Raw genomic sequence first — 27679 nt, 5'->3', positions numbered from 1 at the left:
CAGACTCTTGTTTCTAATAGAAGCCTTGGTGAATCTGAGCAAGATTACCACTGTTATCCCTACCCAGCCTACTCATTCCTGCTACTGCAGTGATTTCAGATGCATCAAAAAATCCTGTTTGACCTACAGAACCTGTTTTAGCTGCTCAGTTTAAAACTGGCACTCTTGTTCCACCAGCGAAGTCCCAGCCATTACTTAAGAGCCGTTTTTACCATAAATGAACACAAGAATTTAATCTATTTCTTCATTGCAACTGGCATTTGAGACCAATACCAGAGGTAGGCATCATGCTTAGAAAAAGTAATGAAGCAATAAGGCTTGACGCCATGTGTCGCAAAAATCCATTTCTAACCTGCTTTAATCTGATACAGAGCCTGAAACAATAAGATGTCTTGGGTCATTCAGTCCATTCCTCCTGCAACAATGCAAGATCATCTGCACTATTTTGTTTTCATCTAGTCTATGAATACCATTGAGGGTGTCTGTTCTGTTGGCAGATTATTCTATTCAAGTTACCTCTTAGAAACTGTCTAAAGTTCTTCTGTGTATTATTTTCCCAAGTGTATTAAATATCAGTCCATTGATATATATATATATATATATATATATATATATATTGCATAGGGACCCCATATAGTCAAGTACAGCTGTCTCTGTGTCTCTCTCTCTCTCTCTTTTAAGGTAGATGGCTTTCACCAACTGGAAATGATAATGCTAGTGCTATTTAAAATAAGCAAAACATCTAGTTTTCATTTAAGATAAAGGCTTAACATTAATTTCTATAGATGACTTTAAAACGTTTAAATCAAGTTGAAATGCTGAAGTTGCTGCTGGGCTCTATGCATTAATTTTAGCAATATATAAAACCCTTGATATTAAGGGTTTAAACTGATCCACAATACATGCTCTTGCAATTTCTCTGAACACAATTCACCCATGGAGACTAATTATTAATAAAACTTACTACTGCTACTCAATCTTTTTTTCCTGTTTTTGTTATATTTGCATATATGTTTCTAGAGCTTCTGCTGCCTACATAATCCCATTTGTAATGTTGCCACCAGTTTTATCCACCTTCCAATCCCCCCTTCCTCTAGTCTGCATGTTGCTTATATTGTCTCAATGTTTGATAGCTCAGCTTTAAAATATAAAACTGATATTACGCATTCAAAGGATAATAAATAGGGAATGTTGTTTAGAGGGTAGAGCATGAGAATCAGGACTCCGGGGGTTTTGTTCCCAAGACTGCTATGTGATCTGGGGTAAGTCATTTAGAACTAAATGGTGAAGCCCTTGTACATGTTAGTGAGCACTTACTCAAGTAATTGGGACTGCTCCCATGAGTAAGGGCTCCACAATCAGACCTACTCCTGCTTTGTGCCTCAGTTTACCCATCTGTAAAACTAGAATAATACCTCCTAGGGGTGTTGTAAAGATTCATTATTTAGTTTCTGTAAAGCATTCAGATCTGTGGTGGGAAAGTACTGGATAAGTGTGAAGTATTCTTGTTCCCTGTCACAGTGAATTCAATAACTGTGAACTAAATTACTTGAGCATCCCTGTAAAGAGCTGGGAAGTTGGCTTTTGTGGGTGTGTCAATTATATAATATACTGGTGATGTGAAAATTTATGAAGCATATTTCCAGTCTTATGTATGGATACTTCAAAGAGTAGCTGTTCTCTCTGTATATATTAAAAAAAAAACCAAGTAAATCCTTCGTTATTTGTTAAAAAAAATATATATTCCACTGAAACTGTGAAGAAAAGTCCTGTCTCTCTTCATTTAATAACTCTTCATAGATATGCTGAAAAAAGTTAAAGTTTGACTATTCAGTGATAGTAATAGAAAGGTACATAGGAACATAAAATGGACTTTGTCACTTTATTTAAATGAGGTTATTTAGAATATTCAGATATGTGGGCTACATTACATCAATGATACTTCCTAGAAGGGTGAAGTTATGTGCTCTTTGCTAGCACCTGTTCTGCATGCTGGGAGTTAAAAGCATAATCACTGTATGTCTTTACCCTTATGTGTTGTAGTCTAACACTTTTTGGAGGTTTCAGGGACTGTCATCTTCAGACAGAGAAATTATGTTTGTATTATTTTTATTCTTGATATTCCCACCTCTCATTAACTTCAATAGGCATCAAAAGTTACTCAGTTCTCCTTGAAAATGTATGCAGCAAAGGTTTACAAGTCTAGGGATTGTCTTATCTCCTCACATACCACTCCCCAGTAACTCTTACTTAGCATTTTAACAGGAAAAATAAGAAATTTAGGCTTCCTGCTTTGGTCTGCCCATTCTAGACTTTTCTTTTACTCTATTGCTGTTTCAGCAGGGTAGGTTTTAACTTTTTTGTGGTACAACAAACCCCTCTACATAACCTCCAAAAGACTCTGTACACCTGAGGGTAATACAACAGAGATGGAATAAACAGAATAGAAATTTTCCTGGCTTGGGTTGTACAAGGGGAAAATACTGAGATTTTAAGTATCCTGAAAAGGAGGTGCCTCTCAGCGGGTCCCACAATTGAGGTATAGTGGCCACTTCATAGTGAGTTCATATGACTAAAGAGATTTCCCCATCAAAAGGAGTTTTTAGGTGACTGTTCTCACTATGAGTAGGGTACACGTAACACAGATGCTCTGAGTCAGGCCAGCGCTGGACAGGTGTGGATGAAGATTCTTCTGTCATGCACACCGGCTGAAGCTACTCCTGGGCAGAGGACACACGAATATTGGGAGATGAGCAGTGGGTGAAGTTGTATCTGAAGAGAACAGCAGCAGATGGCTGAGAAAGATGAATGGAGTCTACTCAGTGATCAACCATTTGACTCCAATGGCTAATGTTAGCTTTAGGTGTAGAGAGGTGGAAAAGGCAATTCAGGAGTTGGCTGAAGCCTGAAAAGAGAAGAGAAAACACTTAAGTAAAAACTGAATTCCAGAATCAGCCCCAGGTCTACCTGACACAGAATCCGTTCTGGCTTAGGTACCACTGATGCAGAAATGAACAGTTCTGATGGGAAGCCTTTAACAGGTACTTCCTCAGATCCAATCCAGTATGTCCAATCTCTTGCTACAAGAGGAAACTCTACAAAACTCTTAACATCCCTAAGCAGAGATTCACATCTTGGTTTTCCACCTGCATTCATACCTTTTACTCTTTCCCCAGTGTGTTTCACCTCTTTCCCCAGTGCGTTTAATTACTTTCTTCTAATCTAACTCTGTACCCAGAGGGTGCTTCAGACATAGGTTGTATACTTCTGTAAGGAGAATGGGTTTTGTGATCAAAACACAGGACCAGAACCTTGGTTCTATTCCCAACTGTGCTACAGATACCATGTATGACCCTGAGTAAGTCATTTAACCTCTGTCAGATGTATGCATTTTATGCTTTCATCAGTATAATCATTATGAAAGCTTCAGTTTAAGCTGGGAGGATCATATTCTTCATTGTTTGTGGTACTTTCTTAAAAGGGATTGTTCTCCCATGCTGGCCTCCAGGAGAGCCTTGCCTGTCATTCTGCAACTCTATTACTGAGGGAAGACTTGCACAAAGAGACAGTCTCTGTATGTGGCAGGAATCAAGCTGATCCTGTTCTGTGGCAGTAGGGAATTAACATCCCTCCAGGAGAGAGAAATACTATGAGTTTAATGAATGGTTGTAAGGCTCTCTGCTGCACCTTTGCTGGAGGACCTTACAGCGCTGTTATAATATGGCTAGCAGAAAAACAATCCTTTGCTACACAGGCCAGGGAAATTGTCCTGGGAAACTACTATTGACACTGGTGTTCAAAGCTGCAGCTAGCACAGTTCTGAGCCATGTAGAGGGAACCTTAGTTGTGTGTATCACCCTGTAGGTGTAACACAAAAATGGGGTAAGAGCTGGGGTTGCTGGGTGGAAAAAAAGCTTCTTAAATGGTTACAGCTTTAAAAAGCCTCCAGTTTCCAGCAGGTTCGGTTTTTTTGTTGTTTTTTGGGGGGGTTTTTTGCTACTGAATGATCTCTGTATACCAGTTCTCTTTGCTCCAGCTGGTGTCTTTGGTCTCCATCAGATGGAAAGTGTACACATGGCGGGACCACTCTGAGCTGTTCAACTCACTCTTATGGACAACTTCTCCATGGATAAGAATGAGGCCACCTGTTTGAAATAAACACACATCTGTCTTTCCTTTTGAACATCTCCTTCCTCTGTGCCATACAAGAGGAGCTGGTGCTGTCTTTGAAAGATTTGTCATGATAATGAGACAAAAGTCAGACTTGGGAAATACAGCCCATTGATTCCTAGGGTAAGAATTTGTTTGGAAAAACTCCAGGAACATATCATACTCTTGCTTTGGTTCTACAAGATCCATTTCTTTCATTGTGGACTCTTCACATAACCCTTTGGCAGCAGCTGGGGCATCAGGCCTGCATTGGCAATACATCATTGCATTCCCTCTGGACCTGTGGTTTAAACTGAACATGTCACTGCGTCTATCTCTCTTGCATTTTCACTGGTTCTAAAGATGAATCTTTACCTTTGCGGATGGGCACAGGAATAAACTGGCTATCTTGATAAGTTCGCTCAGAGCCGATGAACTGTGTGCATGGTATGGTTCCTGGCGGGGCTCGGACCATTCTACGTGTGATGCCATCTGCAATCCCACAGTAGACAAAACTTTTTTTAAAAAAATTAATAAATCATTTAACCGGGCAGTAAATAAACCCCTGTGTTAAGATTCAATTTTAGACTATTTAATCCATCAAATAACAAAAGCTTGATCAAGTTTAATAATCAAAGATTAATCAGCACAATACAAAAAGGAAAGAGTTAATACTTTATCAGTCTGGAAATAATGCTTTGCAGAAAGGACATCTTCACTCTGTTCCAAAGCATTAACTCACTTCTCCTTATATTTATACCCCGTTTCTCATGCACAGGAAACTCTTTAAATGTCTTTATTTCATGATGAACCCTACTTTTCCTTTCCTATGCATTTTGCACCTACTGTCCAAGATTCTTGGGCACCTGCACCTAATTAGTTTAACAATCTTGCATCAATTATAATAGTTGCTTATTACTTTAACAAAGCTCAGCATAATATTATTTTGTGCTTAATAATCTCTACATATGCCAATCATAGCCTCTGCACTGACTGGAAAACTTAAACCCCTCATTACATTATCTCTGCCCTCCATCGTTTCATTAATGAAAATTCTTTCCTTGCTCATTTTCTCTTTTCATTGGGAAAAGATTAAGGTTTACCTGGTGGTACAGAAACTCACACTGCCTTTTGTCTGCTTTCTCATCTGTGCCCTGGCACATTAACAGGTGCTACCCTTATCTGCAAAAACATGCAGTGCTTTCTGAGCAGAGTCCTCCACTTACGCAAAACACATCTTTGGCACTGTTCTCCTTTCTGTAACAGTACAGATGTTTAACTGCAGCTACAGAGCCATATGCTGAGTTTAGGTACAAATTGTGATTACAACAGAGTGCAAAGCTTTATGATTTCTCGGGGAAGAATGTCTTTTGCTTGATTTTTTTTAATTAATTTATTTTTAAGAGAGACCTGAAGATCGAACCTGTTTTAAGGCACATTAAAGTTTGAGATGAAATGGATAAACAGTTCCCCTGGAGCTAATTAGTTCCCATGCTAGACATATACAAAATATACTAAGTGTAAAATGTGCACCAATAGTTAGAGGCCCATGGCAACTTCCATCTGTCGAGAAAAAGAGGATACACACATTTTATTTTGATTTGGCCTGATCTATGTATTGCCATAGTCCACTAGTCGCTCTCTGATCTCTTGGACGCTATCCAGTTCATTCTTGTTTTCCATGTTTGCTGAATTTTAGACCAGTGTGGGGGTGTGTAAGTGCAAGGTTTTTATTCTTCCTCCCCTTACACAGAGCAAGCTGGGGTAGCAGTATTCTTAGTCTTGACCCAGGACAACAGAAAAGGTTAATGGGTATATATCCTGAAGGGATCTGTGTTTAAAGCTGGGCGATGGGGGTGTCAATATAAATAATATAGTGCAGCATCAAAGTTTTATTAAAGAAACAAAAATGGGCAAAGTGGTTTCACTGTGCTTATCCCTAACCTGAGGGAACCTGGAGAAACTGCTCCTTCCAGCCCAGCTCAGGGTGGAGAAGCATTTTCAAAGCTGCTGTAGGAAGCTCTGGTATGAAGTAAGGGTCTGTAGCACTGCAAAGAAGACACTCTTTGGAAGGATCAAAGAGTAGTTGTGAGGGGCTCAAATCTTGTTGAACAAGGAAGGGTCAGATACTTGCTGAAGGAAGTTACTCAGTAATACTAAATTGAAAGGATTTCAGGAACACCAGCAGTGGATCCTAATATTGCAAGGTCTGGATTTAATAAGTAAAAATTCAATAAGATTGTGGGTACCACTATCTCTGTACTTTAAGCAGATTGTATGGGTATAGAACAGCATTAAACTTGGGCATTTGGTGTCAGAGTCAGAAATAATGTCAAGTTTTGATTTCCAGGAATGTTTTTGGATTAAAATCACAGAATCTTGGTCTAGTGACCAGCAGCAAAGGAAATGAGTCATTTGAGCCAGGCTGCTAAAAGTGGGATTATGAATTTGGCCCCTAAAAGTACAAAGGGAATGATGTTGCTTTAAACAAAGGTTCCCTAAAGCATGATGGTGTCTCCACTAGCTGGATGCGGCCATGTAACCACTGTATGATTCAGAGGACACAGTACAATCTGTGCTACTTTCCACCCGTAACCAGGAGAAGAGGGTGCATTTCAGTGTATGGCAGAATAATATGAACCTTACTGGTGTGAGAGCCAGGGATGAACCATAGACAGCTGTTCTCCTGCGTGGCATTCTCCAGAGCTATCCAGAGGCCCAGAACCCTGCCCAGCGGCTCTGTGTACAGAAATGTGGCATCCTGGTGTGGTCTCACTGAAACCAACAGACACCTGGTTACCTTACATTTTAAAGACTGTTGAATTAAGAGTAATGGAGGATCTATGGGGCTTTCCTGCCTTTCCTTTCTCTGCCCTCTTGTGACTGCAGTATGAATCCTACTAGAAGTGACAACAGTGAGTATGCATGCTCCTGACAGCACTGGCTTCCATTTCAGCCAAGTCACAGGGACACAGAAATTCACTGGCTGCGTGCATGCTACCACCACCAGCTTCCACAGACAGACAGACAAACACCATCACCTGGAGAATCTCACCTCAGTAGAGGTGGGGGTGGGTGAGTATATCTATTGATAGTTTGTGGGGAGAGACTGATACTGTCCCCTTCCTAATAAGTTCTCAGCTCATGTCCCATTTATTCTAGGGGGAGTACAGCAAGGATAACTTATTCCAAGTCACATTTGAGGCTTATGGGAATTACTTTGGTTTACAGCAATCCCTGAAAGACAAGGAAACTTGACATAGAGTTAGGAAATTCCCGCAATCACTTGTCCTTTCCCATCTCCCTGACATCTTACTTCTTTGGAAATCTCAAGTGTGTTGTGAGAGTCGGCCCCTGTTGCAATCATAACACATGGGACTGGGTCACCCTTCAACCTGGTGAGGATGTAAGTTAGCCCTTTGCCTGCCCATACAGAAACAGAAAAGAACCCTGGGTGAGATTTTCACACCCCATCCCCAGTAATTTCTAACGGGAACTGGGCATCCAAACCTTTAGGTAGTGTTGAAAAATCTCACTGAATGACCAGTTTGTGCCACCTCTCCTGTTACTTGAATTCCCTTCCTCCAAACCTTGGTATCTGTACGTAGTATCTGCAGCCTAGTACAGACGTAGTATGAATTTTACCTTCACCACCAATGCCAGGTTGCTGGAAGAGGAAAAAGAGAGAGAAAAGGAGAATGTTAAACTGGAAAATAGGAAAATGGCTTCTTTCATGAGTAAATAGGAGATTGGGGTTACTGTACCTTGAAGATATACATGCTCTGGACAACCACTGGTTTCTCAAAGCCCAGTTTTCTTCCCAACTCCTGTGGAACATCCCAAAGTTATAACACTGCAGTTCTTTGCTCAGTATTTAGTGAATGCTGGCTAAGAATTTTTATAAATCCTTTCATGAGGAGAGGGCTCATCTTTCTGAGCATACAGTTTTGAAACTAAACAATCACATAGTTGAGTTCTTTCAAGTGACTTAAGCTATTGCTCACCTGCACTTTGGAGGAGTGAGTGATTTGCTTGAAGATGGGATCGTAAGCATGCAAAGCTGAGGGAAAGAAGTTGTTACTTAGTGAAAATTCTAGAACTCCTTTCCAGAAGGGACCCTTTAAACTCTGAGGAAACACAATGATGGGTATTACATTCTGAAGTGGAAGACTGCAGTCTGTCAGGCTCAAACTGCATCCCTCTCAGGAATCAGTTTAGTGTACACAGTGCCCATCATCATGTCTGCCCTGTTCCTTTTGCTAAAATGTCTGGGTCAGACAAATTCCTTTTGTTTCAAGCTTTTTGTATGGATTTAAATTAGGCAAAATGTTTCATCAGATGGTGATAACACAAGTACTGTTGACATTTGCAAATCATATAATGAATTTCTTTAGAGGACAAAGTTATAATCAGACTCCTTTACAACAAACTGCGGCTCTATGAAAATAATGGTCTATGACCAAAAAATAGCTTGGAAGAGATTTCTGGCATATGTTCTGAAGGAAAACCAAATAGATTATACAGAGCTTCAGATACTAAGTGCTTAGATATTAGGATGGGGAGCACTATACACAACCCTAAGATAGATAAATACTAATAAGGGGTCGCACAATTTGTTGCTTCTATAGGCTGAACTCAGTGCACGCTCCAGGCATCTCTCCATTCCACTTGCAAGCTCCTTGTGTGATGTTCTCCCGTCCCCTTCTATTTCAGGCCCTCCCTGCAACACCCCTCCAATCTCCCTCCTGCCAGGGTTTCTGAGTGGCCCCCATTTCCCTCCTCCTCCCATACCAGGGTCCTCCATTCTCCCCACATGCCATCAGTTATTTTTGCAATCCCAGTCCCACTTACAACATGCCAGTGGCTGTGTGTGCTCTAATTCCCACCTTCCCCTCCACACCAGAATCCCCCAATCTCCCACACCAGGAGTTATATGCCCCCCACTCCTCTTCCCACCCATGGCAGTGGCTGTGAGCCCTCTATCTCCCCTTCCTTCCATACGAAGGTCCCCCAATTTTCTCTGCAGCAGGGGTTCTGTGAGCCCCCTATACCAGGATCTCCCATTATTCCTCCCATGCCAAACACTGTGTTCTTGCTCCCCTTTCCCTTCCACACATTATTATTTGTCTGGGAGAGAAGTCTGTCAGGTTGTCAGCATGTTGAACTATAGGGAGAATGGGCACAGTGACAGATGAAACAGACTTGTTATGGCAGAAGGCATTAGTGGGTGCCAACAATCCATTGTTTGATCTATAGACAATACCAGAAGTGCTTGAAGTTGTAATTATGCTAAAGAGATGGCAGGGGCTCCATGTATGCATTTTCCCCCTTTGTTTTCCGATTGTCCTCCAAATCAGTAGGGTTCTGGCAGTGAAAGCCTAGAAGGTTCCTGAAAACTTTGGAATTGATCAGTTGTTGCATTCAAAAGTTGTCACATTACAGACAGACAGAAATGCCATCAAGGTGAGCATTGGGCCTCACAAGCTCAGTCAATTATCTGAACGTGTCCTTCAGAGTACTACAGTTCTTAGAATTTGAATACAGCATGATGAGAAAATTCTGTAGAGATGAAACATGGAGCATCAAATTTTTATCATATGTAAAATTAAGAACTGGGAGCACAAATTCAGTGCTCTTTGAATGCCTTAACTTGCCCTAGAGTTTAACTTGGAAGCAAATGCTTTGGATTCAGGATCACTCTTAAAGAGGATAGAAGTTGCTGTTCAGTCAGCTTACTCAACCCAGCAGAGACTGCTACAGAGCAAGAAAGTGGCTAGACAGAAAATAAGTGGATAAATTGCAGAAGAATAGGTCAAAATGAATCCTCCTCTTAGAATTGCAGTTAAGCCTGAGTGAGGAGGATGCTATCTCTGTTTTCTGTTCCCTCTTGAAGGAGCACTTGCAGTACAGCAGAGGACAAAGAGAGGGTGGGAAGAGTTGGGTTTGGTTTTTTTGCGGGGGGGGACGTTGTTTTCCCTATAGAGACTGCAGGAGTGTGAGATCAGATACTGGATTTTCAAGTTTTAATGGAGAAAGAGCTAGGCAAGGTTCCTGCGTTTGTGAGATAAAAATGCTGAACCCTGTTTTCTCTGGGTATTGTTTGAAAACAAAAGGGATACAGCTAGTTCTTTAGCAGCTGGAAGAGGGGAAATAGGACACTTTGGAAACCTGTAAGATTGAGAAGCTGCTGGCAATGTCACAGTGAAGAATCCCAGCTTGTTAAGCGCTAGCAGTGTGCTCAGAACAGAGAAGATAAGATCCTTAGGACAGACTAACAACCTAGATTGGACACAAACAATACAGCTCCAACAATCTGTTGCATAAGAGATACACAAGTTTGAACTTCAGCCAATATAGGTCAATGATTCTTTTTAAAAACTATAAAAGCCTTGTGGTACAAGTGCTTTTGAAAGAGATTTAAATGGGAAACGTGAGGCCTTTTGGCAAAGGACAGGGAGGTTTCCTAGCATGGGGTAACACAGAAGGAAGCACAAATACGAGACTGGAAGGATTCAAAGGAGGCACAGGAAGAAGCAAACTGGTATGTGGGCAGGGTGAAGCTGAGCAGAGGCTTAGAGTTAAATCTGAGGAACTTGAACCTGATGCTGGTGAGGGACGAGACAGAGCAAGGTTGCAAAGAAGGGATTTGTGTGGCCAAGTGGGAGGAGAAGAGGATTTTTCCAATAATGTTCAGTGGACTGGGGCATGGCAAAAGCAACAGAACAGAGAGGAGGAGGCTATAGTCAAGGCAGGAGAATTTAAATCTACACATCTTGTTTTAGTGGTAACAATACCATAGGCAGAGTCCGTGTTTAGCTAGAACATTAACTCAGGAGAGCAGTTTCTTTGTAATGTGCTGGCATTATTCACAATAGCCAACTCTGAAGGAATGCTTAGTTCTGGAAAATACACCCCATATTTTCTCTCCAAAAGCATCACAGCTCAGACATACCATGGCCAATCTTGTTTATAGATTTCTCCTTTGGAACAAGAAAGTCACCTAAGAAACAAAGTGCTGAATTAAAGAGGATGCAACAAAACAAAGAGTAAACAATAGCACCTAGAACTCCCCTCTCTCCCAAATAATTATTCAGCCACCTTGTCCCTTTAAGAAAGTTCCTGGCTCACTAGCAGATTGCTTATATTTTTTCCCATCCACCCCAAGCCCATTACAGCTGATGGTACATAACTTTTACCTTTCTCATCAAAAACTCCTTTCTCAAAGAAGAATCTGATCTTGTCTCCACTGGTTAGAAAATAATCCGCACTGCCCTGTCAGAGATGAGAGAGACCCACCAATGATCATATCCTAGAGAGTATATCTCGGTGAACACTTCCAGCAAGGAGATAGTACTTTCCTGCATCTTCTCCCCAGCAAGAGAGCAGGAAGAATAAAGTAGAATAAAGACATCAGTAGTTCACACAGAGGCTTTTCACTGTGCTAAACTTCTTGGGCTCCAGCTTGCCCTTTGCAGACAGAAGGGTTTTGGTTTGTGAGAAGTGTTGATTTGACAGCCCTGGAGACTGAGATATTCATTATCCATGGAACCAGTATAGTATAGGTAATAACAATAGAGGCTCTCACAAATTCAGCCCTTTTCTGCAGGGACTCTTCACATTCAGCCTCTGTGACCCATTCCTCTCTGGCCTTTCCTGAGACCACCAACAAAATGTTGCCCAGAGCTGCATCAGAGGCAAGACTGCAGTTCAGCAGTACCTAGCTCTCAGCCTCCTGCTCAGACATGCCTCCTTGCAAGAACAAAACCCTTTTCCCTGAACTGCCTAGTGTTACAAACTAGCCCTTTGCTAGCCACCTCAGGAGTAATTTGAGATTTAGATTGCCTCTTCTTGCCTCTATCTGAAGCACCTATCTGTACCTGTGCCTGGAGCTGTTCCTCTTCGTTGGTGGAGAACTCCGTACGGCAGTGGGGTGGCACATCCATCTTGGCTATAATCTTGTGTATTTGCTCCCTCATGGCATCACATTCTTCTGTGGTGAAAAACTCTTCCAAAACAAGGAAACCATCTTCATGGAACTAGAAGAGAGCACTAGAGTTCAGATGGGGACAGAGTGGCTGGCATTCTATGGTACACTTAAGAGACAGCAGTTATATTCAATATTCCTGGCTGTCAGTTTGGTGTAATGCACCTTTTCTTGGGCTCTGCATCCAGATGCTAGATCAGACTTACATCCTTGGAGATCCTCTCTGCTAGTAGAGATGCAGTAGAGCAAGGTGCATTTTTCATACACTGTACTTAGTATCATGGACCTCTTTTAATGTGCATCTAATAATCGGCATTATTGTCTGAGCCTCCAATCCCACACAAACCAGCCTCTCATTATACAAGTTTTTTATGGATTCATTTTAATAATTTCCTTAATGAGTAATGTTTGTATTCTCACTTTTTTAAAAAGGGAGATTTCTACTGGAAAAAAACAGTAAGAGATTCACAGGCTGTGGTCAGGGAGAAAGTGATTACAGCTCCTACATGCAGCAGGCTCTAGGAACCAAATGAAATATACATTTGTTACTGTCCTCATGGCTTAAAACTTTCTTCCCCAAAGGAGGAAACTAACTACTAAACACAAACTTTACCAAAATGAACAAAGCAGTTTTGTTCTGTTTCAGGATTAGAACAAGATTACTGAGAGGTTGGAAAAAGTACTTGTTCTAAACTTAACTGAGAATGTGTGCTGATTTCTCAGGGGTGATTGATCAATCCCTTATGAAATTAAATTAGCTCTCTGGACATTGCAGACTTGAACCGTTTCCCCTTTATAAAAAAAAAATAGCAGACAGGCAGATTTCAACTTCAAGGATAAGGCTGATAGTTGAAAGAGACAGAAGGGTGAGAGAGAAGAAAATAACTCTTCAGATTGGAACTCTGTAGGACAAACCACGATTCTGGAGCCACTTATAGTCCTAATAAAGTGCTCAGATAATACAGTATACAAAATGGAGTAGACTGTAACATGTTCCCAAAGCAAATCTTTGCTAAACACAAGTGCTGGTTAACTGGACAGGAATGTGGGTTAGTGAGATCTGTTCCCTTCTCACAAGTAGAGCACTATCAGCTTGTATCTCTCTCTCTCACACACACTCTCTCAGCTCGCTGGATGCAGTACTTCCTTGCTCCCTTACCTGTTGGATCTGTTCTTCCGTTACAAACGCCATTGCAGATTCAGACTCACGGTGATCACGTCAGTGCACTGTAATTCCTCCAGAGCCCTGCACAGCTAACTCCCCCTCTCCATGTGATCTTTTCAGCACCACGTGATAAAGCAGGGGCGGGCAAACTTTTTGGCCCGAGGGCCACATCGGGTTTCTGAAATTGTAGGGAGGGCTAGCTAGCGGAGGCTGTTCTTCCCCAAACAGCCAGGCGTGACCTGGTCCCCGCCCCCATCCGACCCCCCTGCTTCTCACCCCCTGGGACTCCTGCCCCATCCAACCCTCCCTGTTCCCTATCCCCTGACTGCCCCGTTACCCCTCCTCTCATTCCTCCCCAGGACCCCTGCCCCATCCAACCACCCCTTCTCCCTGTCCCCTGACTGCCCCCCGCCACCCCTCCTCTCATTCCTCCCCAGGACCCCTGCCCCATCCAACCACCCCTTCTCCCTGTCCCCTGACTGCCCCCCGCCACCCCTCCTCTCATTCCTCCCCAGGACCCCTGCCCCATCCAACCACCCCTTCTCCCTGTCCCCTGACTGCCCCCCGCCACCCCATCCAACCCCACCTCCTTCCTGACTGCCCCCCCCCGTTCCCTGCCCTCTGACTACCACCCCAAACTCCCCAGCCCTCTATCCAACCCCCCTGCTCTCTCCCCCCTTACCGGTGGCTGGCGGCGCTACAGCTGCACCGCCCAGAGCACTAGGATAGGCAGCCGCATCACCCTGTTGGAGCCAGCCACTCCACCGCGCAGCACAGAGCACCCGGTCGTGGCTCTGTAGCCCCGCTGCCCAGAGCATTGCGCGAGTGGCGCAGTGAGCTGAGGCTGCAGAGGAGGGGGAACAGCAGGGGAGAGGCCAGCGGCTAGCCTCCTGGGCCAGGAGCTCAGGGGCTGGGCAGGAGGGTCCTGTGGCCCGGATGTGGCCCGCGGGCCGTAGTCCACCCACCTCTTTAAAAAGGAATACTTGGGAACCAGATTGCTATCCAAACAATCAGGGATTTACCTCCCTTCTTCCCCCCTCTCTTGTTTAGATTCAATTATTTGCCCAGATCTGCTCCTAATTTTCATTTAAATCAATATTTGCTGAGGTAACATAGCCGTGTTGGTCCCAGGATATGAGAGACAAGGTGGGTGAAGTAATATCTTTTATTGGACCAACTTCTGTTGGTGAAAGAGACAAGCTTCTTCAGGCCTAAAGAAGAGCTCTGAGAAAGGCTATGTCTATACTAGAGACCTTACAGTGGCACAGCTATACCGATGCAGCTGCACTGCTGTAAGATCTCTCATGTGCTGTCTATGCCAAAAGGAGAGAAGAGCTCTCCTTTTAACATAATTAAAGCCCCCCCATCAAGAGGCGGTAGCTATACACCGACATAGCATTGTGCACACTGCCACTTATGCTGCTGAAACTTATGTCGCTCAGAGGGGTGGTTTTTTAACACCCCCGAACGACATAAGTTTTGCCAACATAAGTGATAATGTAGACATGGCCTTTCAAGTCTCTTTAACCAACAGAAGTTGGCCTACTAAAAGATATTACCTCACCTATCTTGTCTCTTTGAACTCAAGGGAAATTAGTAGCCTAAATACCTGTGTGGATCTGTCTGGGCTTTTGTGCAGCTCAGAAATAAGGCACGCACAAAAAAGTTTGTTCTTCAATGGGCTGGGGTGCGGGGGGAAGAGGATTTAATGAGAAACTCAATTCAACTCTTAGTTCCAGGGAAAGTCACAGAGTTTAATGATTCAAACAGAAACTACATCAGTTGGGAGGTGACAAATGCAGATTCAGTTCTAGGTGCAACGGACATTGATGGGGAACGGGATGAAGAGAACTAAAGTCCACTGAAGAGCTGGTTAGTGGATTTAAATGAGTGGAAATCCAAGCCCTCTGAAGAGTTTTCTTTCCTCCTAGTGTAGTGCACATAGCACTAAAATGCACTTAGGCAGTGAAGTTCAACACTACAAAGCCTAAACTGAGGGGCTAATGCTGAGGGGCTGTTACTGAAGATTCAACAGGCTTCTTGGTGGATAAGTGTGGCATTTTCATTCACAGCTGCTCTTTGGCTGTTTTAGTTTCAGTTGCTTGATGCACAGCCCTTCGGTGCCAGCTGTATAGGAGTAGTCATTTTAGGCAGGCCACAGAGGCTGAAACAAAGTGTGAGAGAAAAATTAACTACTTCTGAGAGATGAGAGACACCCAGCATGGGCACTCACCATTAGTGCATCCTTCACTTTGTAATGGGTGTCCTTGGGGTGCAGAAGGGGAGATCTTAAGCCTTTTATCTAGAGAAAAATACATTTGACTCTTCTAGAAAACTTTCAAGACTTTCACTGAAAGAACCTGTAACTCACCCCTCTCAAAGCGATGCTTGCATCACCATATAATAAAGGACAAAATAGAGGGAAGGGTGAACTAGAAGATGAGGGATTGTGAAAAGCTAATAGGAAGATGGACCTTTGCCTTCAATTTTTTTTTCCTGTTCTTAAAAGACTGTCTTCAAGGGACATGGTCAATATGAATGTTTTAAAACTAATTTAGAAGGGAAGTACTTTCTGATAGAGGGGACCTTTAAGGAATATGCCTTTTTAAAATTCCTTTTAAAAAGAATGCCGGGAGAGGGGTTAGTTTTTCTTTTCTTCCCTTTAGATGTTTATAAAGGACTCTTCAGGTAGGGGGAAGCTGCCTGTACCAGTGCACAAAGTACATAAGCTGAAAAAGAAGAATGTCTTCTTTGCTGACTCCTTTCAGTTAAGTTTAGTTGTTAACTTAAACTAGGGGGAGAAACAAAAAAGGTTACAGGTAGAATTTTTTTTTTTTTCTCTTTTCAAGTTGTCAGTGTCCCTTTCATTCTTTTAGCAGATGTGAGGGCAAAGGGGACACCAGGAGCGGGGGGAGGGGGGGGGCACGACATTCTGCATTCCTTAAATCTCTCCGGGACCCTCATGTGCTTAAAAGTTACTAACAGCAGATCTATCCCAGAGAATTAACCATAAATGTGGATTTTACAGTGATTAAGGGGACAGTTTCCTCTCCCAGCAGTCTAACACTCAAGGCAGTGGCTGATGGAAGCTGGCTGCAATTGATGTGTGTGGGCAGACTCCTAGCCTCATGACCCAGGGGCAATTGGATCCAGTTGCTCCCTTGGATCCAATTGCAGAACCTTGCACCATTTCCTCTCACTATACCCCCACATACATGAAAAGAAATAACACTTTGCACTAATATTGTCCCCCTCCATCTGAGGCTTTTAAAACACTTTAAGTAAGGCTCACAGCACCCCTGGGAGGGAGGGATGATCCCATTTCTACAGTTGGGGGAGGCCCAGTGACTCCTGGAGTATGAACCAACCAGCAGTAGATCAGGTATGAACATTTCAAATGCCTTTTTGACTGGAATGATTATACTAATTTCCTCTCTAATGTTACAATAATAATTCCTCTTGATACCACTGGGAGGAAAGCCGATTAAACTGGCTGAGGGGAGCTTGCTAAGCCGCTCAGAGCTCTGGCAGACATTGCTTTTGTTTGGACTGCCAGGAGTCTTGGGGTAAGCAGAGTGAAAACTACAGAAATAGGCTACTAGACTTTAACGTCAGAAGGGACCATCCTGATCATCTAGTCTGACCTTCTGCACATCTCAGGCCACAGACCCTCACCCACCCACTCTTTAATAGACCGCTAACCTCTGGAGGAGTTACTGAAGTCCTCAAATCATGATTTAAAGACTTCAAGGAACAGAAAATCCACCATTTACTCCAGTTCAAACCAGCAAGTGACCTATGCCCTACAATGCAGAGGAAGGCAGGAAAAAAACAACCAGGGTCTCTGCCCATTTGACCTGAGAAAATTCCTTCCCAATCCCAAATATGGAGATTAGTCAGACCTGGAGCAGGTCAGCGACACCCACCGGCCTGACACATGGGAAAGAATTCACTGTAGTAACTCAGAGATCCCCATCTAGCAGCTGATCTCTGGCTGTTGGAGATATTTGCTACTAGCATTCGCAGATGGGCCACATGCCATTGTAGGTAGTGTCATCATACCCCTCCCTTCCATAAACTCATCAACCTCAGTCTTGAAGCTAGTTAGGTTTTTGACCCCTACTGCTCCCCTTGGAAGGCTATTCCAGAACTTCACTCCTCTGATATTTAGAAACCGACGTCTAATTTCAAGCCTAAACTTGTTGATGGCCAGTTTATATCCATTTGTTTTTGTGCCAGCATTGGCACTTAACTTAAAGAACTCCTCTTCCTCCCTGGTGTTTATCCCTCTGATGTTTTTATAGAGAGTAATATCTCCCCTCAACCTTTATTTGGTTAGGCTAAATAAGCCAAGCTCCATCTGTCTCCTCTGGTAAGGTAGGTCCTCCATTCCTCTGATCACCCTACTTACCCTCCTCTGCCACCTGTTCCAGTTTGAATTCATCTTTCTTAAACATGAGACACCAGAACTCCACATAGTATTGTGGATGAGATCTCACCAGGACCTTTTAGAATGGTAATAACACTTTCCTACCTCTACTGGAAATACCTCACCTGATGAATCCTAGGATTTTATTATTAGCCTTTTCCATGGCCCACATCACAGTGATGGCTCATGGTCATCCTGTGGTTGACCAGTCCATCCAGCTCTTTCTCCTCTGGCACTTCTAAATGACACGTGTCCAACTTATAGCAAAAATTCTTGTTGTTAGTCCCTAAGTGCATGACCTTGCACTATTAAATTTCATCCAATTTCTATTACTCCAGTTTTCAAGATCATCCAGCTCTTCTTGTATCATATTCCAGCCCTCCTCCACATTGGCAATTCCTCCCAACATTGTCTCAGCCACAAGTTTTATTAGCACACTCCCACTTTGTGCCAAGGTCATTAATGAAAATGTTAAATGAAATTGGTCCCACGGCCATTCTCTGAGGAACTCCACTAGTAACCACCCTCAAGCCTGATGATTCACCTTTCAGTATAGCCCATTGCTTTAACCAGTTCCTTACCCACCTTTTAATTCTTGTATTAATCCCCATCTTCTCCAATTTAACTTTAGTTTCCCCTGTGGAACTGTATCAAAAGCCTTACTGAAATCTAGGTAGATTAGAGCTACTGCATTTCTTTGTCTAGAAAATTGGTTACAGTCTCAAAGAAAGATATCACGTTGGTGTAGCACAATCTACCTTTTGTAAAACCATGTTATAATTTATCTCAATTACTATTCACCCATATGTCCTTAACTACTTCCTCTTTCAAAATTTGTCCCAAGACCTTGCATACACTTGGGGTCACTAGCAACCCAAGGAGGCAGGAGCATAGAATCTGGATGTGATCACGAACATGTTATGGGGAGAGGGGATAATGGTGAGAAGAACAATAGGGGGGAGATGGTAATAGGGGTCTGGAAATGTGCAAAGTTACAAAGAATTGAGTTCGAATTTTGTTTTTAAACAAGTGTAACTATTTGGATAGGTATATTTGCAAGCTTCAATAACTGCACAGCCTATGCGGTCTTCACTGCAACAAAGGTGATTTTATACTGAGATAACGGTCTTAATATAAAATCGTAGTGAAGACAAGGCACAAGTCATTTTTACCTCCTCATAGCTAGCTGATGTAAACCACAGCTGGTGCAAGTATTTGGTTGACCTTGACTAGCTACAGTAAGATTAAAGCCTGCCTGTGGCCTTGCCTCCACTAGGGTTTTTACAATGAAATAGTTATCTGGAGGTAAAAACAAAATGCTTTTTTTGCAGTGAAAATATTACTTCAGGTTTCCCTAGAACTCCCCACCTCACTTCAGTGCAACCCTCCTACACGCCTGCTAGCAGAAGTTGTTTTCTTACCTGGCATGTTTTGTTTTATTCCTTTTCCACCCCCACCCCCATCATTCAGAGTTGTAGAGACCTAGTGAATAAAGATAATCCCTGCCAAAGGGGTGCTTAAGCCCCATTGAGCTTTATATGACAAAGAGCCATCTTTGTTCTTCCCTTTCTCAGCTCAGTTCTGCTACTAAAACCATTTGGTTAAAACCCAGCCATGCTGCTGAACAAGACGAGTTTTCATTCCAACACATTTCCCAAACTATGTACATCCGCCCCTGAAATGGGGCCAGTAGCATGCTAGTCAACAATTTCCCTTGCTTGTAAAAATGCAACAGGGCAAAACACATTACTTTTACAAACCTAACAGAAGGGGATATTTATTACACACACCCAATACCCACTTTAACTCTCAGAAAGATATGGGGTGAATTTATTGTCTAGCTGTAAGGTACTCCAAAATATGCTGTTAAAGTGAAGTCTATTGCTTTTGAAGCCATCAGAAAGAGTGGAAGATTGTATCCAATAGTGCTAGAACAATTTTTATACAGGGTATGCTGAGAGCCATTGAACCAAACTGTAAACCCTGTATATAATGGAAACCACTTCAAGCCAGGGAGTGCAGCAGCACCCCCAGTTCCAGCACCTGTGTGTGTGTATCAGTTTAGGCAGGTAGAAATGATGCATGCTGAGGTATACAGTTAATTGGCTGGGAGCAATATTTTGATGGTGACTGGCAGAAGTTTTTTGTTTGTTCTCCAGACCTTTCTGCTGAAAGGGCTAGGGAATGAAATCAATGGGAAAAGAACAAAGTTCTTTTAGAAATCCTCTCCCTAAAAAAATCCAAGTCAGCGCTATAGGATGCCACTAATAGATTGCACTCACTCATTCTACATTCACTGCACTATCAGTGATCCAGCTATTTATATTCCTTTCAGTCTATCATTTAGAAACAAAGGGAAAGTATGTAAAGGACAGTGTAGTCAACCCACTCCAACCATTCATTGTATAGTCATGTGAAGTCTGCTCTTAAATTTTCTTTTTCTTCCCCCTGGAATGAGTCCCCCAACCCACAAGGGCTCATCTACTGCAGGGGGAAGTAGGGAACAATCACTCCTAAACAATAGCAGGAGTCATTAACATCTTTCCACAAGGAGCCAAATCTGGGAACATTAAATGCTGTATTAGCCAAAGTACTTTAGAGGAACAAAAATAAAGGGAAAATGGAAATAAAAAGTTAAAATGTTTATTTTGTTAAAGTGTCCCGTCTTACAAGTCTTTCAGAGAAAACATAGCAGCCTTCAGCACTTGAGGTGCTGTTACCTGCCTAAACATAATCCAACATACAAGGCTTAACTCAGTTTCACGATTCTGAAGTGTCATACCAGGGTGTGGGGGGACACCAAGCCACAACTGTGAGAGTATTTTTATAAGCCATGTGAAGTGTTTAAGCCATGAGTTATGCCCTGAGGAAGGGGACATATCAGCTGTACAGACACTCTTAATGTGAGGTCCTGTCAGTTCTTTTCACACAGCCCACACTAGTTTGCTCTAGACAAGAGGAATTAGCACAGCTCCCCATTTGTTCATAGGACTTCCTGAAAGAGCAGAACGGGGAGAATGTGGGATTTCTAGAAATCCCACATTCAGCTTTTCTTGCCAGGCAGCTTTATTCCATCTTGACTTGCTAGACCCCACTTTCAGCTAGGGCTATACATAGCTAGCTGCTATTTTTAAACAGCAAGTTAATGGGTCATATTTCAGAAGTGTTTCAAAGCAATATATATTAGTCTCCAGCTACAGCAGGAGAAAGTGGGGAGAGAATGTGCACTTCCCTCTGATATTACTTGCCAGATTGGTGCTCAACTCCATGCAGCTGGGATAGACAGAACTCATTTTCTTTTGTCAGATCTAGTTGTTTTTTTTTTTTTTTTTAAACTGGATGGTTGCCAGAAAGATTGCAGCATCCAGTGTATAGCCAAAGGTTTCAGAACAGTACTGCTAAATAAGATTAAAACCTATGTTAGTACTTGAAGTTTTCAACCTCTTGCAAATGCTGAGTAACATTTCAACACAGGTGATGTTACAATGTAAGACATATGACCATTTTGTTCTTCGGTGAAGAGAATAGAAATCATACCAACATTTTAAAGATCATTGCTGGATAAGGACAGAGCCAACAGGAACAGCTGGCCACATGAATGACACTAGTATTAGTAAACTCATCACTGGAGTAATCACCCTACTGCATCTCTAAAACAGGCACCCCACTTATTCAAAAGATCCATCCTACCTCAGAAGAGCTGGAAGAGAATGGAAATCAGAGACTAAATGAGGTTTCAAAATATTTATTCACTCACGTCCCTTTCACAAAAGGAAGTGGCTGAAATGGAAACGGCTTAATACCTCACCACTGTTCAATCCAATAAGATTTTGGAGCCCATTTTCGCCATACCTCATCTGCTGCAAAACATAAATATGTCTTCCAGTTTCCTACGGTCATCTGTTAGAACAAAAACTGAGGACCTAAGTGTGGTTCAGAGACTGAAAGTGACCTTAAAATGTTATCCATGCTGATAAACATTAAGACTTTAGTTTTGTTAAAATTAAGACATGAAAGTGAGCATAGAACAAGTGGTGGAGAAAAAGGTTCTGAGGTAGGATGCTCTAGGGGAGTGACAAAGTAGTTAATACAAAGTAGAAATAAAAATAATGAAGAAAACCTGCAACACCCAAGAAACAGTTTAGAGTGGCACAGTAACTTAATTCCACCTGTTGGTTAACAGTGGACCAATAGGTAAGTTCAGCAGAAGAAAAAACAAAAACCCCACAATTGACATTGTTTCAAAGCATAGCAAGATTTAACACATTTAACAGATTCAGCTTCTGCTACCTTGGTTGGTTCAAATTCATTAGTTACAACTTAAACATCAGGCCACTTATAACAGCTAGAATTCAGTTTACCAAAAAGCTTAGAATTGTGGTTCCTATTGTGGCACAAGTGTACCTGGGATAAATAGTTCAACTCAGTAGTGCTGTTAGGAGACGTTTGGCTTTAATTCAAGTTCTGTTTTTAGTTTAGCAGCTAACACAGATGATCCTGGTTATTACTATTAGAATCCTTTGAGAAGACTGCCAGGAAGAAGAGACACCAACCAGACCCTCACTGGTCTGTTTAACCTGAACAGGTTTCCTAGGATAGTACACAGGTCAGTCTCTGCCCAACTCAGCTTCTACCTGACAACCCACTTAAAAAAAAAAAAAAAAAGGAGCATTGATTGACGTGCCTATTATTGGGAAAGTGTGTGTTAGCTATGTCACTCAAGGGTTGAGTGACCAGGGAACTGTACTGGAAATGAGAACTTGTCTTATGGGCCAAGTTCTGGAGAAGTATTGAGCAACCGTGGGTGCACAGCAGCTCAGGTTTTGACCCTATACTTAAAATTCTCAAGCTTTCTCCACCTCATGCCTCTGAGATCTGCTACTGTAGGTCCAACATCTGCTTGAAGGAAGAGGAAAAGTGCATCTCAGCCAGTTCACCAATTCATGGTGAGGCATTTCAATATAACCTTGGTTTCCATTAGGACAAGTTTTCAAAAACTCTTTATTCATTCTGATTTTGTCCCCTGGGGGGAGCTATCTAGACCTCTTGTAACAGTCCTGGTTGAAATATTTAAAGAGCAGCAAGCAGCTCATGTTTCCATGCATGATCAATACGGGTCTTACATTTGCTTTGTGGAGCTGGATCAAACATAGGCAGATACTTATTTTTCAAACAGTAGAAAATAAAACTCTAAAAAGAGGAAGTCTCCCCCCCCTTAGCGGGATGGTGGTTTGTCTTAAGGATGAGCTATACAGGAGGCCTGCATATTACTATGCAGATTTCTAGACACTTTACAGCATACTTTCTGGAGTTCAGTATGACTATTTATACAAACACTTCAGGACCTAAATTAAATGCAGTTTTATAGAACTAGGAGCCCATCTTCACTACAACCAGAAGAGTCAGGCGAGCCAGGTGCAGAACCTTAGCTCACTTTCCATAAGCAATGTTATAACGCTGCATAGTCCAAGGACCAGTTAGGTCTGTGTAAGCTACAACTAGTAAGTTGTTTTGTAACCAGGTTCCCTGAGTGCTGTAGGGTAGATGGGTCCTAATCGTACAGTCCCAGAACTGGTTCAGGGCTCAGTAAAGAAGAATTGCAAAACACCAGATTTCATCTGACAGAGTAGGAAAGACAGACTCCCTCCCCCATCTGAAAGGTCCTTACTCTGACCATGGAGAGTTAGTTCAAAGCAGCATTTGTACTGTATCTTGAAACAGATCAATTTTCTGAGTAAGCAGTCTCATGTCCCCACAGCAGGTTCGCTGCCCTCCTCGTTAATACAAAACCCTAGCATGACTGGTAAATCCCACTGTGCAAATTATCAGCATCACACTTCTAAATCCCAGTTTGATCTCTGATATAGTGCATTTTGAAATAGCTAAAACTCTTCCTTTCACCAATAGCCCCCATCTCTGTTGTAATTTCAACACACACTAATCCTGTTAGAAATATGAACCTGTCAGCCAGCAGAGTTTTTACAGCACCTTTTTCTCTGGAAAGAGTCAGAGCTGGGAAAACATGCAAACAAGAGTTGATTGTGTTATCCCTTTGGATTGTTTGACTTTTCATGATGAATGAACTAAGGGAGGCAGACTTTATACCCTTCTTAGAAGCATTTCTATAAACAAACTAAGTTTTCCTAGCTTTCAGTGTAGCTTTATTTAAACAGCTGAGCATCAACAAATCCAGAGCCTAGTTAACAGATTGTTTCAGCATTTCTAGTGTGCGTATCTTGTATATTACATCTGATGCAGAAAGATAAGCTGTAGTGTTCCTTATTGCCCAGAATATCTGAGACAGAGGTTGTTTATGCTTTGCCCAACTCAAGGCTTCAGTGGCAGCTTGCCAGGAACAGAGGGTGCGCCCCCCTCCCCCTCCTTTTAGTATGTAGGTAATGCCTGCAAATACTACATATCCCAGCAGGCAGTGCTCCAGTCTTGGAGGATCCAAACAGCTGGGCAAGGTGGAACACTGCATACTGGAGCTGTAGGGTCCATAGGCTTCCCCTTCTAACAAGGTGGCTTTGGGGTGACTGGTGGAAATGTAAGCTACACTTTAACCACCCTGGTTTGAGGACATGATTATGAGTAGCTATCACTAACCTATGTCTGCCTCTGCAAATGCAGAAGGGGATTTGTTGAACAGTCACAAGTTAGCCTTGTTTCAACACAGATTCCTCTCCCCGCACTATGGGGCCTCCCCTCCCAGGGGGCTGGAGAAGCCCAGTCCAGGGAGGATTCTTATACTCTTCCTTAACAGTGGGGCAGAGAGAAGAACAGGGTTACCATCCCAAGCACCGAGTTCAATCACGTAGGCCAAGAGGAGCAGCAAGAATGACAGCTGCTAAAATCAAGAGCTGAACGGACCGGAACAAAACAAGCAGCTTTGTAGATTGTATTGATAAAAGATGCTGGCAAAACCTCAACAACAACAAAAAAGTTTATCCACAGCAAGGGTAGGGAAGAAGCTTGTTGAATATTCCTCTCTGCTACAGGCAGTATCTCCCCTATTTTGAGTTATACTTAACACTGGCTAATAGTGTGTTTGTATTTTTAACACCCCAGACACAATGCTGAGGGAAAAAGAAGTTTAAAAAGTAGTTAAAACACTTTTTAAAATTCAAAGTCTTGAAGTACCTCAGTGCTTCTGGCAGAAACAGTCTTACTGCTGTCCACCCAAGTCTTATCTCATGCATTGAGCTGCATCCTTCCTGTCCCATTTACTAAACATGACTGGAATTCAGCCTACTGACCGCCCAACCTAGGTAATATTCTGGAACAGCTAATTTAGGCAATACCTCCAGCAATACCAGCTAGGGAAGCGCCATGCGATCTACTGGTCAGCACAAAGGATTAGAATCTGAAAAGACTGTGCAACCTCAAGTCAGCAGATGGAAACTGGGTTAAAAAACAATTAAACAAAAACAACCAGTCCTGAATCCAAGTTGATCTTTGAGGTAAAATTACCAAAAAATGCCAGCATCTTTAAAAATAAAAAATAAAATTAATAAATAAAAAAGCTGTGCCATCCTCCCTGCCCTCAAAGAGAAGCCCCAACTGATTACATCAGCAAGTAGCATGGAACTATACAAGTGTCACAGCAAAGTAGAGTTGGAGTTTAAAGAGGCTCCCTGGACTTTTGTCCTTTGACTCTAAGACATCCTCAGTCCCTGATGCACGCAAGAGCCCTATCTAGGGCGATGCAGCAGTGTAACTGGATCAGCACATTTCTCTCCCTTATATTCAGAGGCAGTTACCCTGAACTAAGTTGGCTCCACCAGCGGTTCTGGTTAACTCCATGGCAGCTTTGGCGTCATCCCACTTCTCGTCTTGCAGAACAGCAGCACCTCTTTTGTTCCCGCTGTCTGTTGTAGAGGAGCCACCCACTCTGCCTTGGTCCTCACCCTGACCCCGAACCTCCCCCATCCTGCATCCAAGGGAGCAAGCAGCCTTGTTCCCAGTCGTGTTGGTTATTCAAGGATCTCTTTAGCTAGTCTGGTGTTGGCTGGGGCAGTTGGGAGATGGAATTGGAATGGCCTTTTGTTTCCTGTCTAGTTGATGAGGGGTTTCCCTGCCTTCTTGTCAGCAGCTCAAGCTTGCTCTTTGTCTGCCCTCCACAGCCGCTCCTTGACCTCCAGGGACAGGGTGTTGAACAGGTCCTCCTCCACCACCAGCCCACTGCGTTTCAGCAGAGGACACTCCCCCAGCTCCACCGGCAGGCACTCCAGGCGGTTCCCCCGCAGCTCTATCTGGGACAGGTTGGTCAGCTCGCCCACCCGAGATGGCAGTGATTGCAGCACATTGTTTCCCAGGTTCAAGGTCCGCAGCTTCCTGCACTGGAAGAGCTCAGGTGGGAGACTCTCAATCTGAAAGGAGAAATCAGAGAGATACAAATGTGACATGTGCTCACCTAAGGCAAGGCAAGCAGACAAGATGTAGTCAGACAAGAGCACCAACCTCCAAATACTAATTTCTCCCTTAAATGCATTTCTGCTTTCTTCTAGGCTGACCTTTATGCATGGAACGCTTTCCCTCACGCAGATCTTCTTTTACCGTACTATTTACAGTAAACATGAAAATGGCTAGCCCAGAGCCAAATAGAGATTACTGACAGAAGCAGGGAAGATCTGAAACCCACTCACATCTAGTCTGTACAGCCATGTGTTCCCATCGGTGTTTTCTTTGTCCCCTCCCAGAATCCATCCATTATCGGTTCTCCCACATGGAGTTTAAGCTCTTCAAATTGACAGCCCTTCCCTGTTTGTATGGCACCTAGCACCGTAAGGCTCTGATCCTGACCAGGGCCACAGGGTGCTAGAATAATAAAAGTAAAATGACAGAGAGGTTCCATTTTTAAAGTTCAGTGATTAGCCACCTGCCAAAAAATAAATAAAACAAAACACACACAAAAACACTATTCCCAACACAAGTCATGCTATTCCCTACATGGTTCAGTTCTGATCTGCAGCACACACATCCCTCCATACCCTGGTTATAATCCAGTTTCGCAGCCACAGCTCAGTGCTTTCCACGGTACCCCTAACTACTGCAATTACTGATCATGCCAAGTATTTGAACAGCTCATCCCTCTGTAGTTCTCCTACAGAATTAGAGACCGATGTATTTCTCTCTCTCAAATGGAGGACTCTTGCTCTCCCAGCTTTCCCCCTTCCCTGCCACCAGAACTTCTTAATTGGCACAGCTCTGTCAGTTCCGTAAGACTGACCCAACTTTCACCTTGAAACATCGGAGGTAGAGTTTGAGCCTGCCAGTTCTTTCCTCTACAGAAGGAAATGTAAATGACCTCTTCTCTTCCTAGCTGCTCCAAAGTAAACAGCCTGCAGTAACCCAGGGGAGCCCTGCCTTACAACTGTCCAAATAATATGGGTGTAATACATGGGGGGCTCCCTCCCCACCGCTCATTTTCTATCTGCAGGATCAGAGACCAGCAAAAAGGCACCAAGTATACTATATGGACACACATTGCTAGGGTCCTCCTCCTAGCCTCTCTCTCACTGTAGCACCTACCCTGCAAGAATAGAGATCAGTTGCATTGTAACTGAAGCAGAGACCAGGTCTTATTCTTCTGTGTAAGACATAGATCCAAACAATAATTCAGGTGGCCAGTGAGCTTCTCCTACAAACATCTGCTCCCTCAGGGCATGGAAGCATTAGTACTCCGATCCCATTGCTATTATGGAAAGCAACATTCTGCTTCTTCCTTGAGCTGCCCTGTGCTAATCCTGAGGATGGCATGCAAACAAACATCTCCTCCCCTTAAAAGCCTGGCAGAAACAGGGAGACAGCATTTTTGTCTTCCTCTGGAGCATCAAGTATTGTCCCTGGATGGAAGTGAGGAACTTGACTAAATGGAATGGGGGCAGAATCTGAAATGGTGAGTTGTGTTCCTAGGAGTGATTTACTAATGAGAACAGCAGGCTAGTGGTTT

General features: G+C 42.9%; 2 protein-coding genes across 23 annotated transcripts in view; both read right to left on the bottom strand.

The window, feature by feature from the left end:
• Positions 1 to 1868: 1868 nt before the first annotated feature.
• Positions 1869 to 13997, bottom strand: PHYHD1 (phytanoyl-CoA dioxygenase domain containing 1). 6 transcript variants are annotated; one of them, XM_065572329.1, is made up of 12 exons: positions 13981 to 13997; positions 13293 to 13476; positions 12027 to 12185; positions 11346 to 11421; positions 11102 to 11149; positions 8154 to 8209; positions 7914 to 7976; positions 7795 to 7816; positions 6796 to 6924; positions 4525 to 4641; positions 4019 to 4145; positions 1869 to 2905 (listed from the first exon to the last, which is right to left on the bottom strand). In XM_065572329.1, the coding sequence occupies exons 2-12, from the start codon at positions 13323 to 13325 to the stop codon at positions 2860 to 2862; spliced, it is 876 nt and encodes a 291-aa protein (XP_065428401.1). In that variant the 5' UTR covers positions 13326 to 13476; positions 13981 to 13997; the 3' UTR covers positions 1869 to 2859. The 6 variants fall into 6 exon arrangements, with proteins under 6 accessions (XP_065428401.1, XP_005293446.2, XP_023961880.2 ...); XM_005293389.4 differs by lacking the exon at positions 13981 to 13997 and having other exon boundaries at positions 13293 to 13552; XM_024106112.3 differs by lacking the exons at positions 4525 to 4641; positions 13981 to 13997 and having other exon boundaries at positions 13293 to 13552.
• Positions 13998 to 15031: 1034 nt separating this feature from the next.
• LRRC8A (leucine rich repeat containing 8 VRAC subunit A) overlaps positions 15032 to 27679 on the bottom strand; it is a 35664-nt gene continuing 23016 nt past the window's right edge. For 11 of the 17 annotated variants that reach the window (XM_024106100.3, XM_042854217.2, XM_042854219.2 and 8 more), the window contains one exon: positions 20355 to 26096. In XM_024106100.3, coding sequence (XP_023961868.1) covers positions 25821 to 26096 — 276 coding nt within the window. In that variant the 3' untranslated portion in view covers positions 20355 to 25820. Of the gene's footprint in view, positions 15463 to 20354; positions 26097 to 27679 lie in introns of those variants that run through there. The other 6 variants (XR_010593621.1, XR_010593620.1, XR_010593623.1 and 3 more) reach the window with 1 other exon arrangement.

This window comes from Chrysemys picta, chromosome 18 (assembly GCF_011386835.1).
Source record: "Chrysemys picta bellii isolate R12L10 chromosome 18, ASM1138683v2, whole genome shotgun sequence".
NCBI lineage: Eukaryota > Metazoa > Chordata > Testudines > Emydidae > Chrysemys > Chrysemys picta.
Note: the sequence above shows the minus strand (reverse complement) of the source record. Positions and strands in the feature narration are given on the sequence as shown.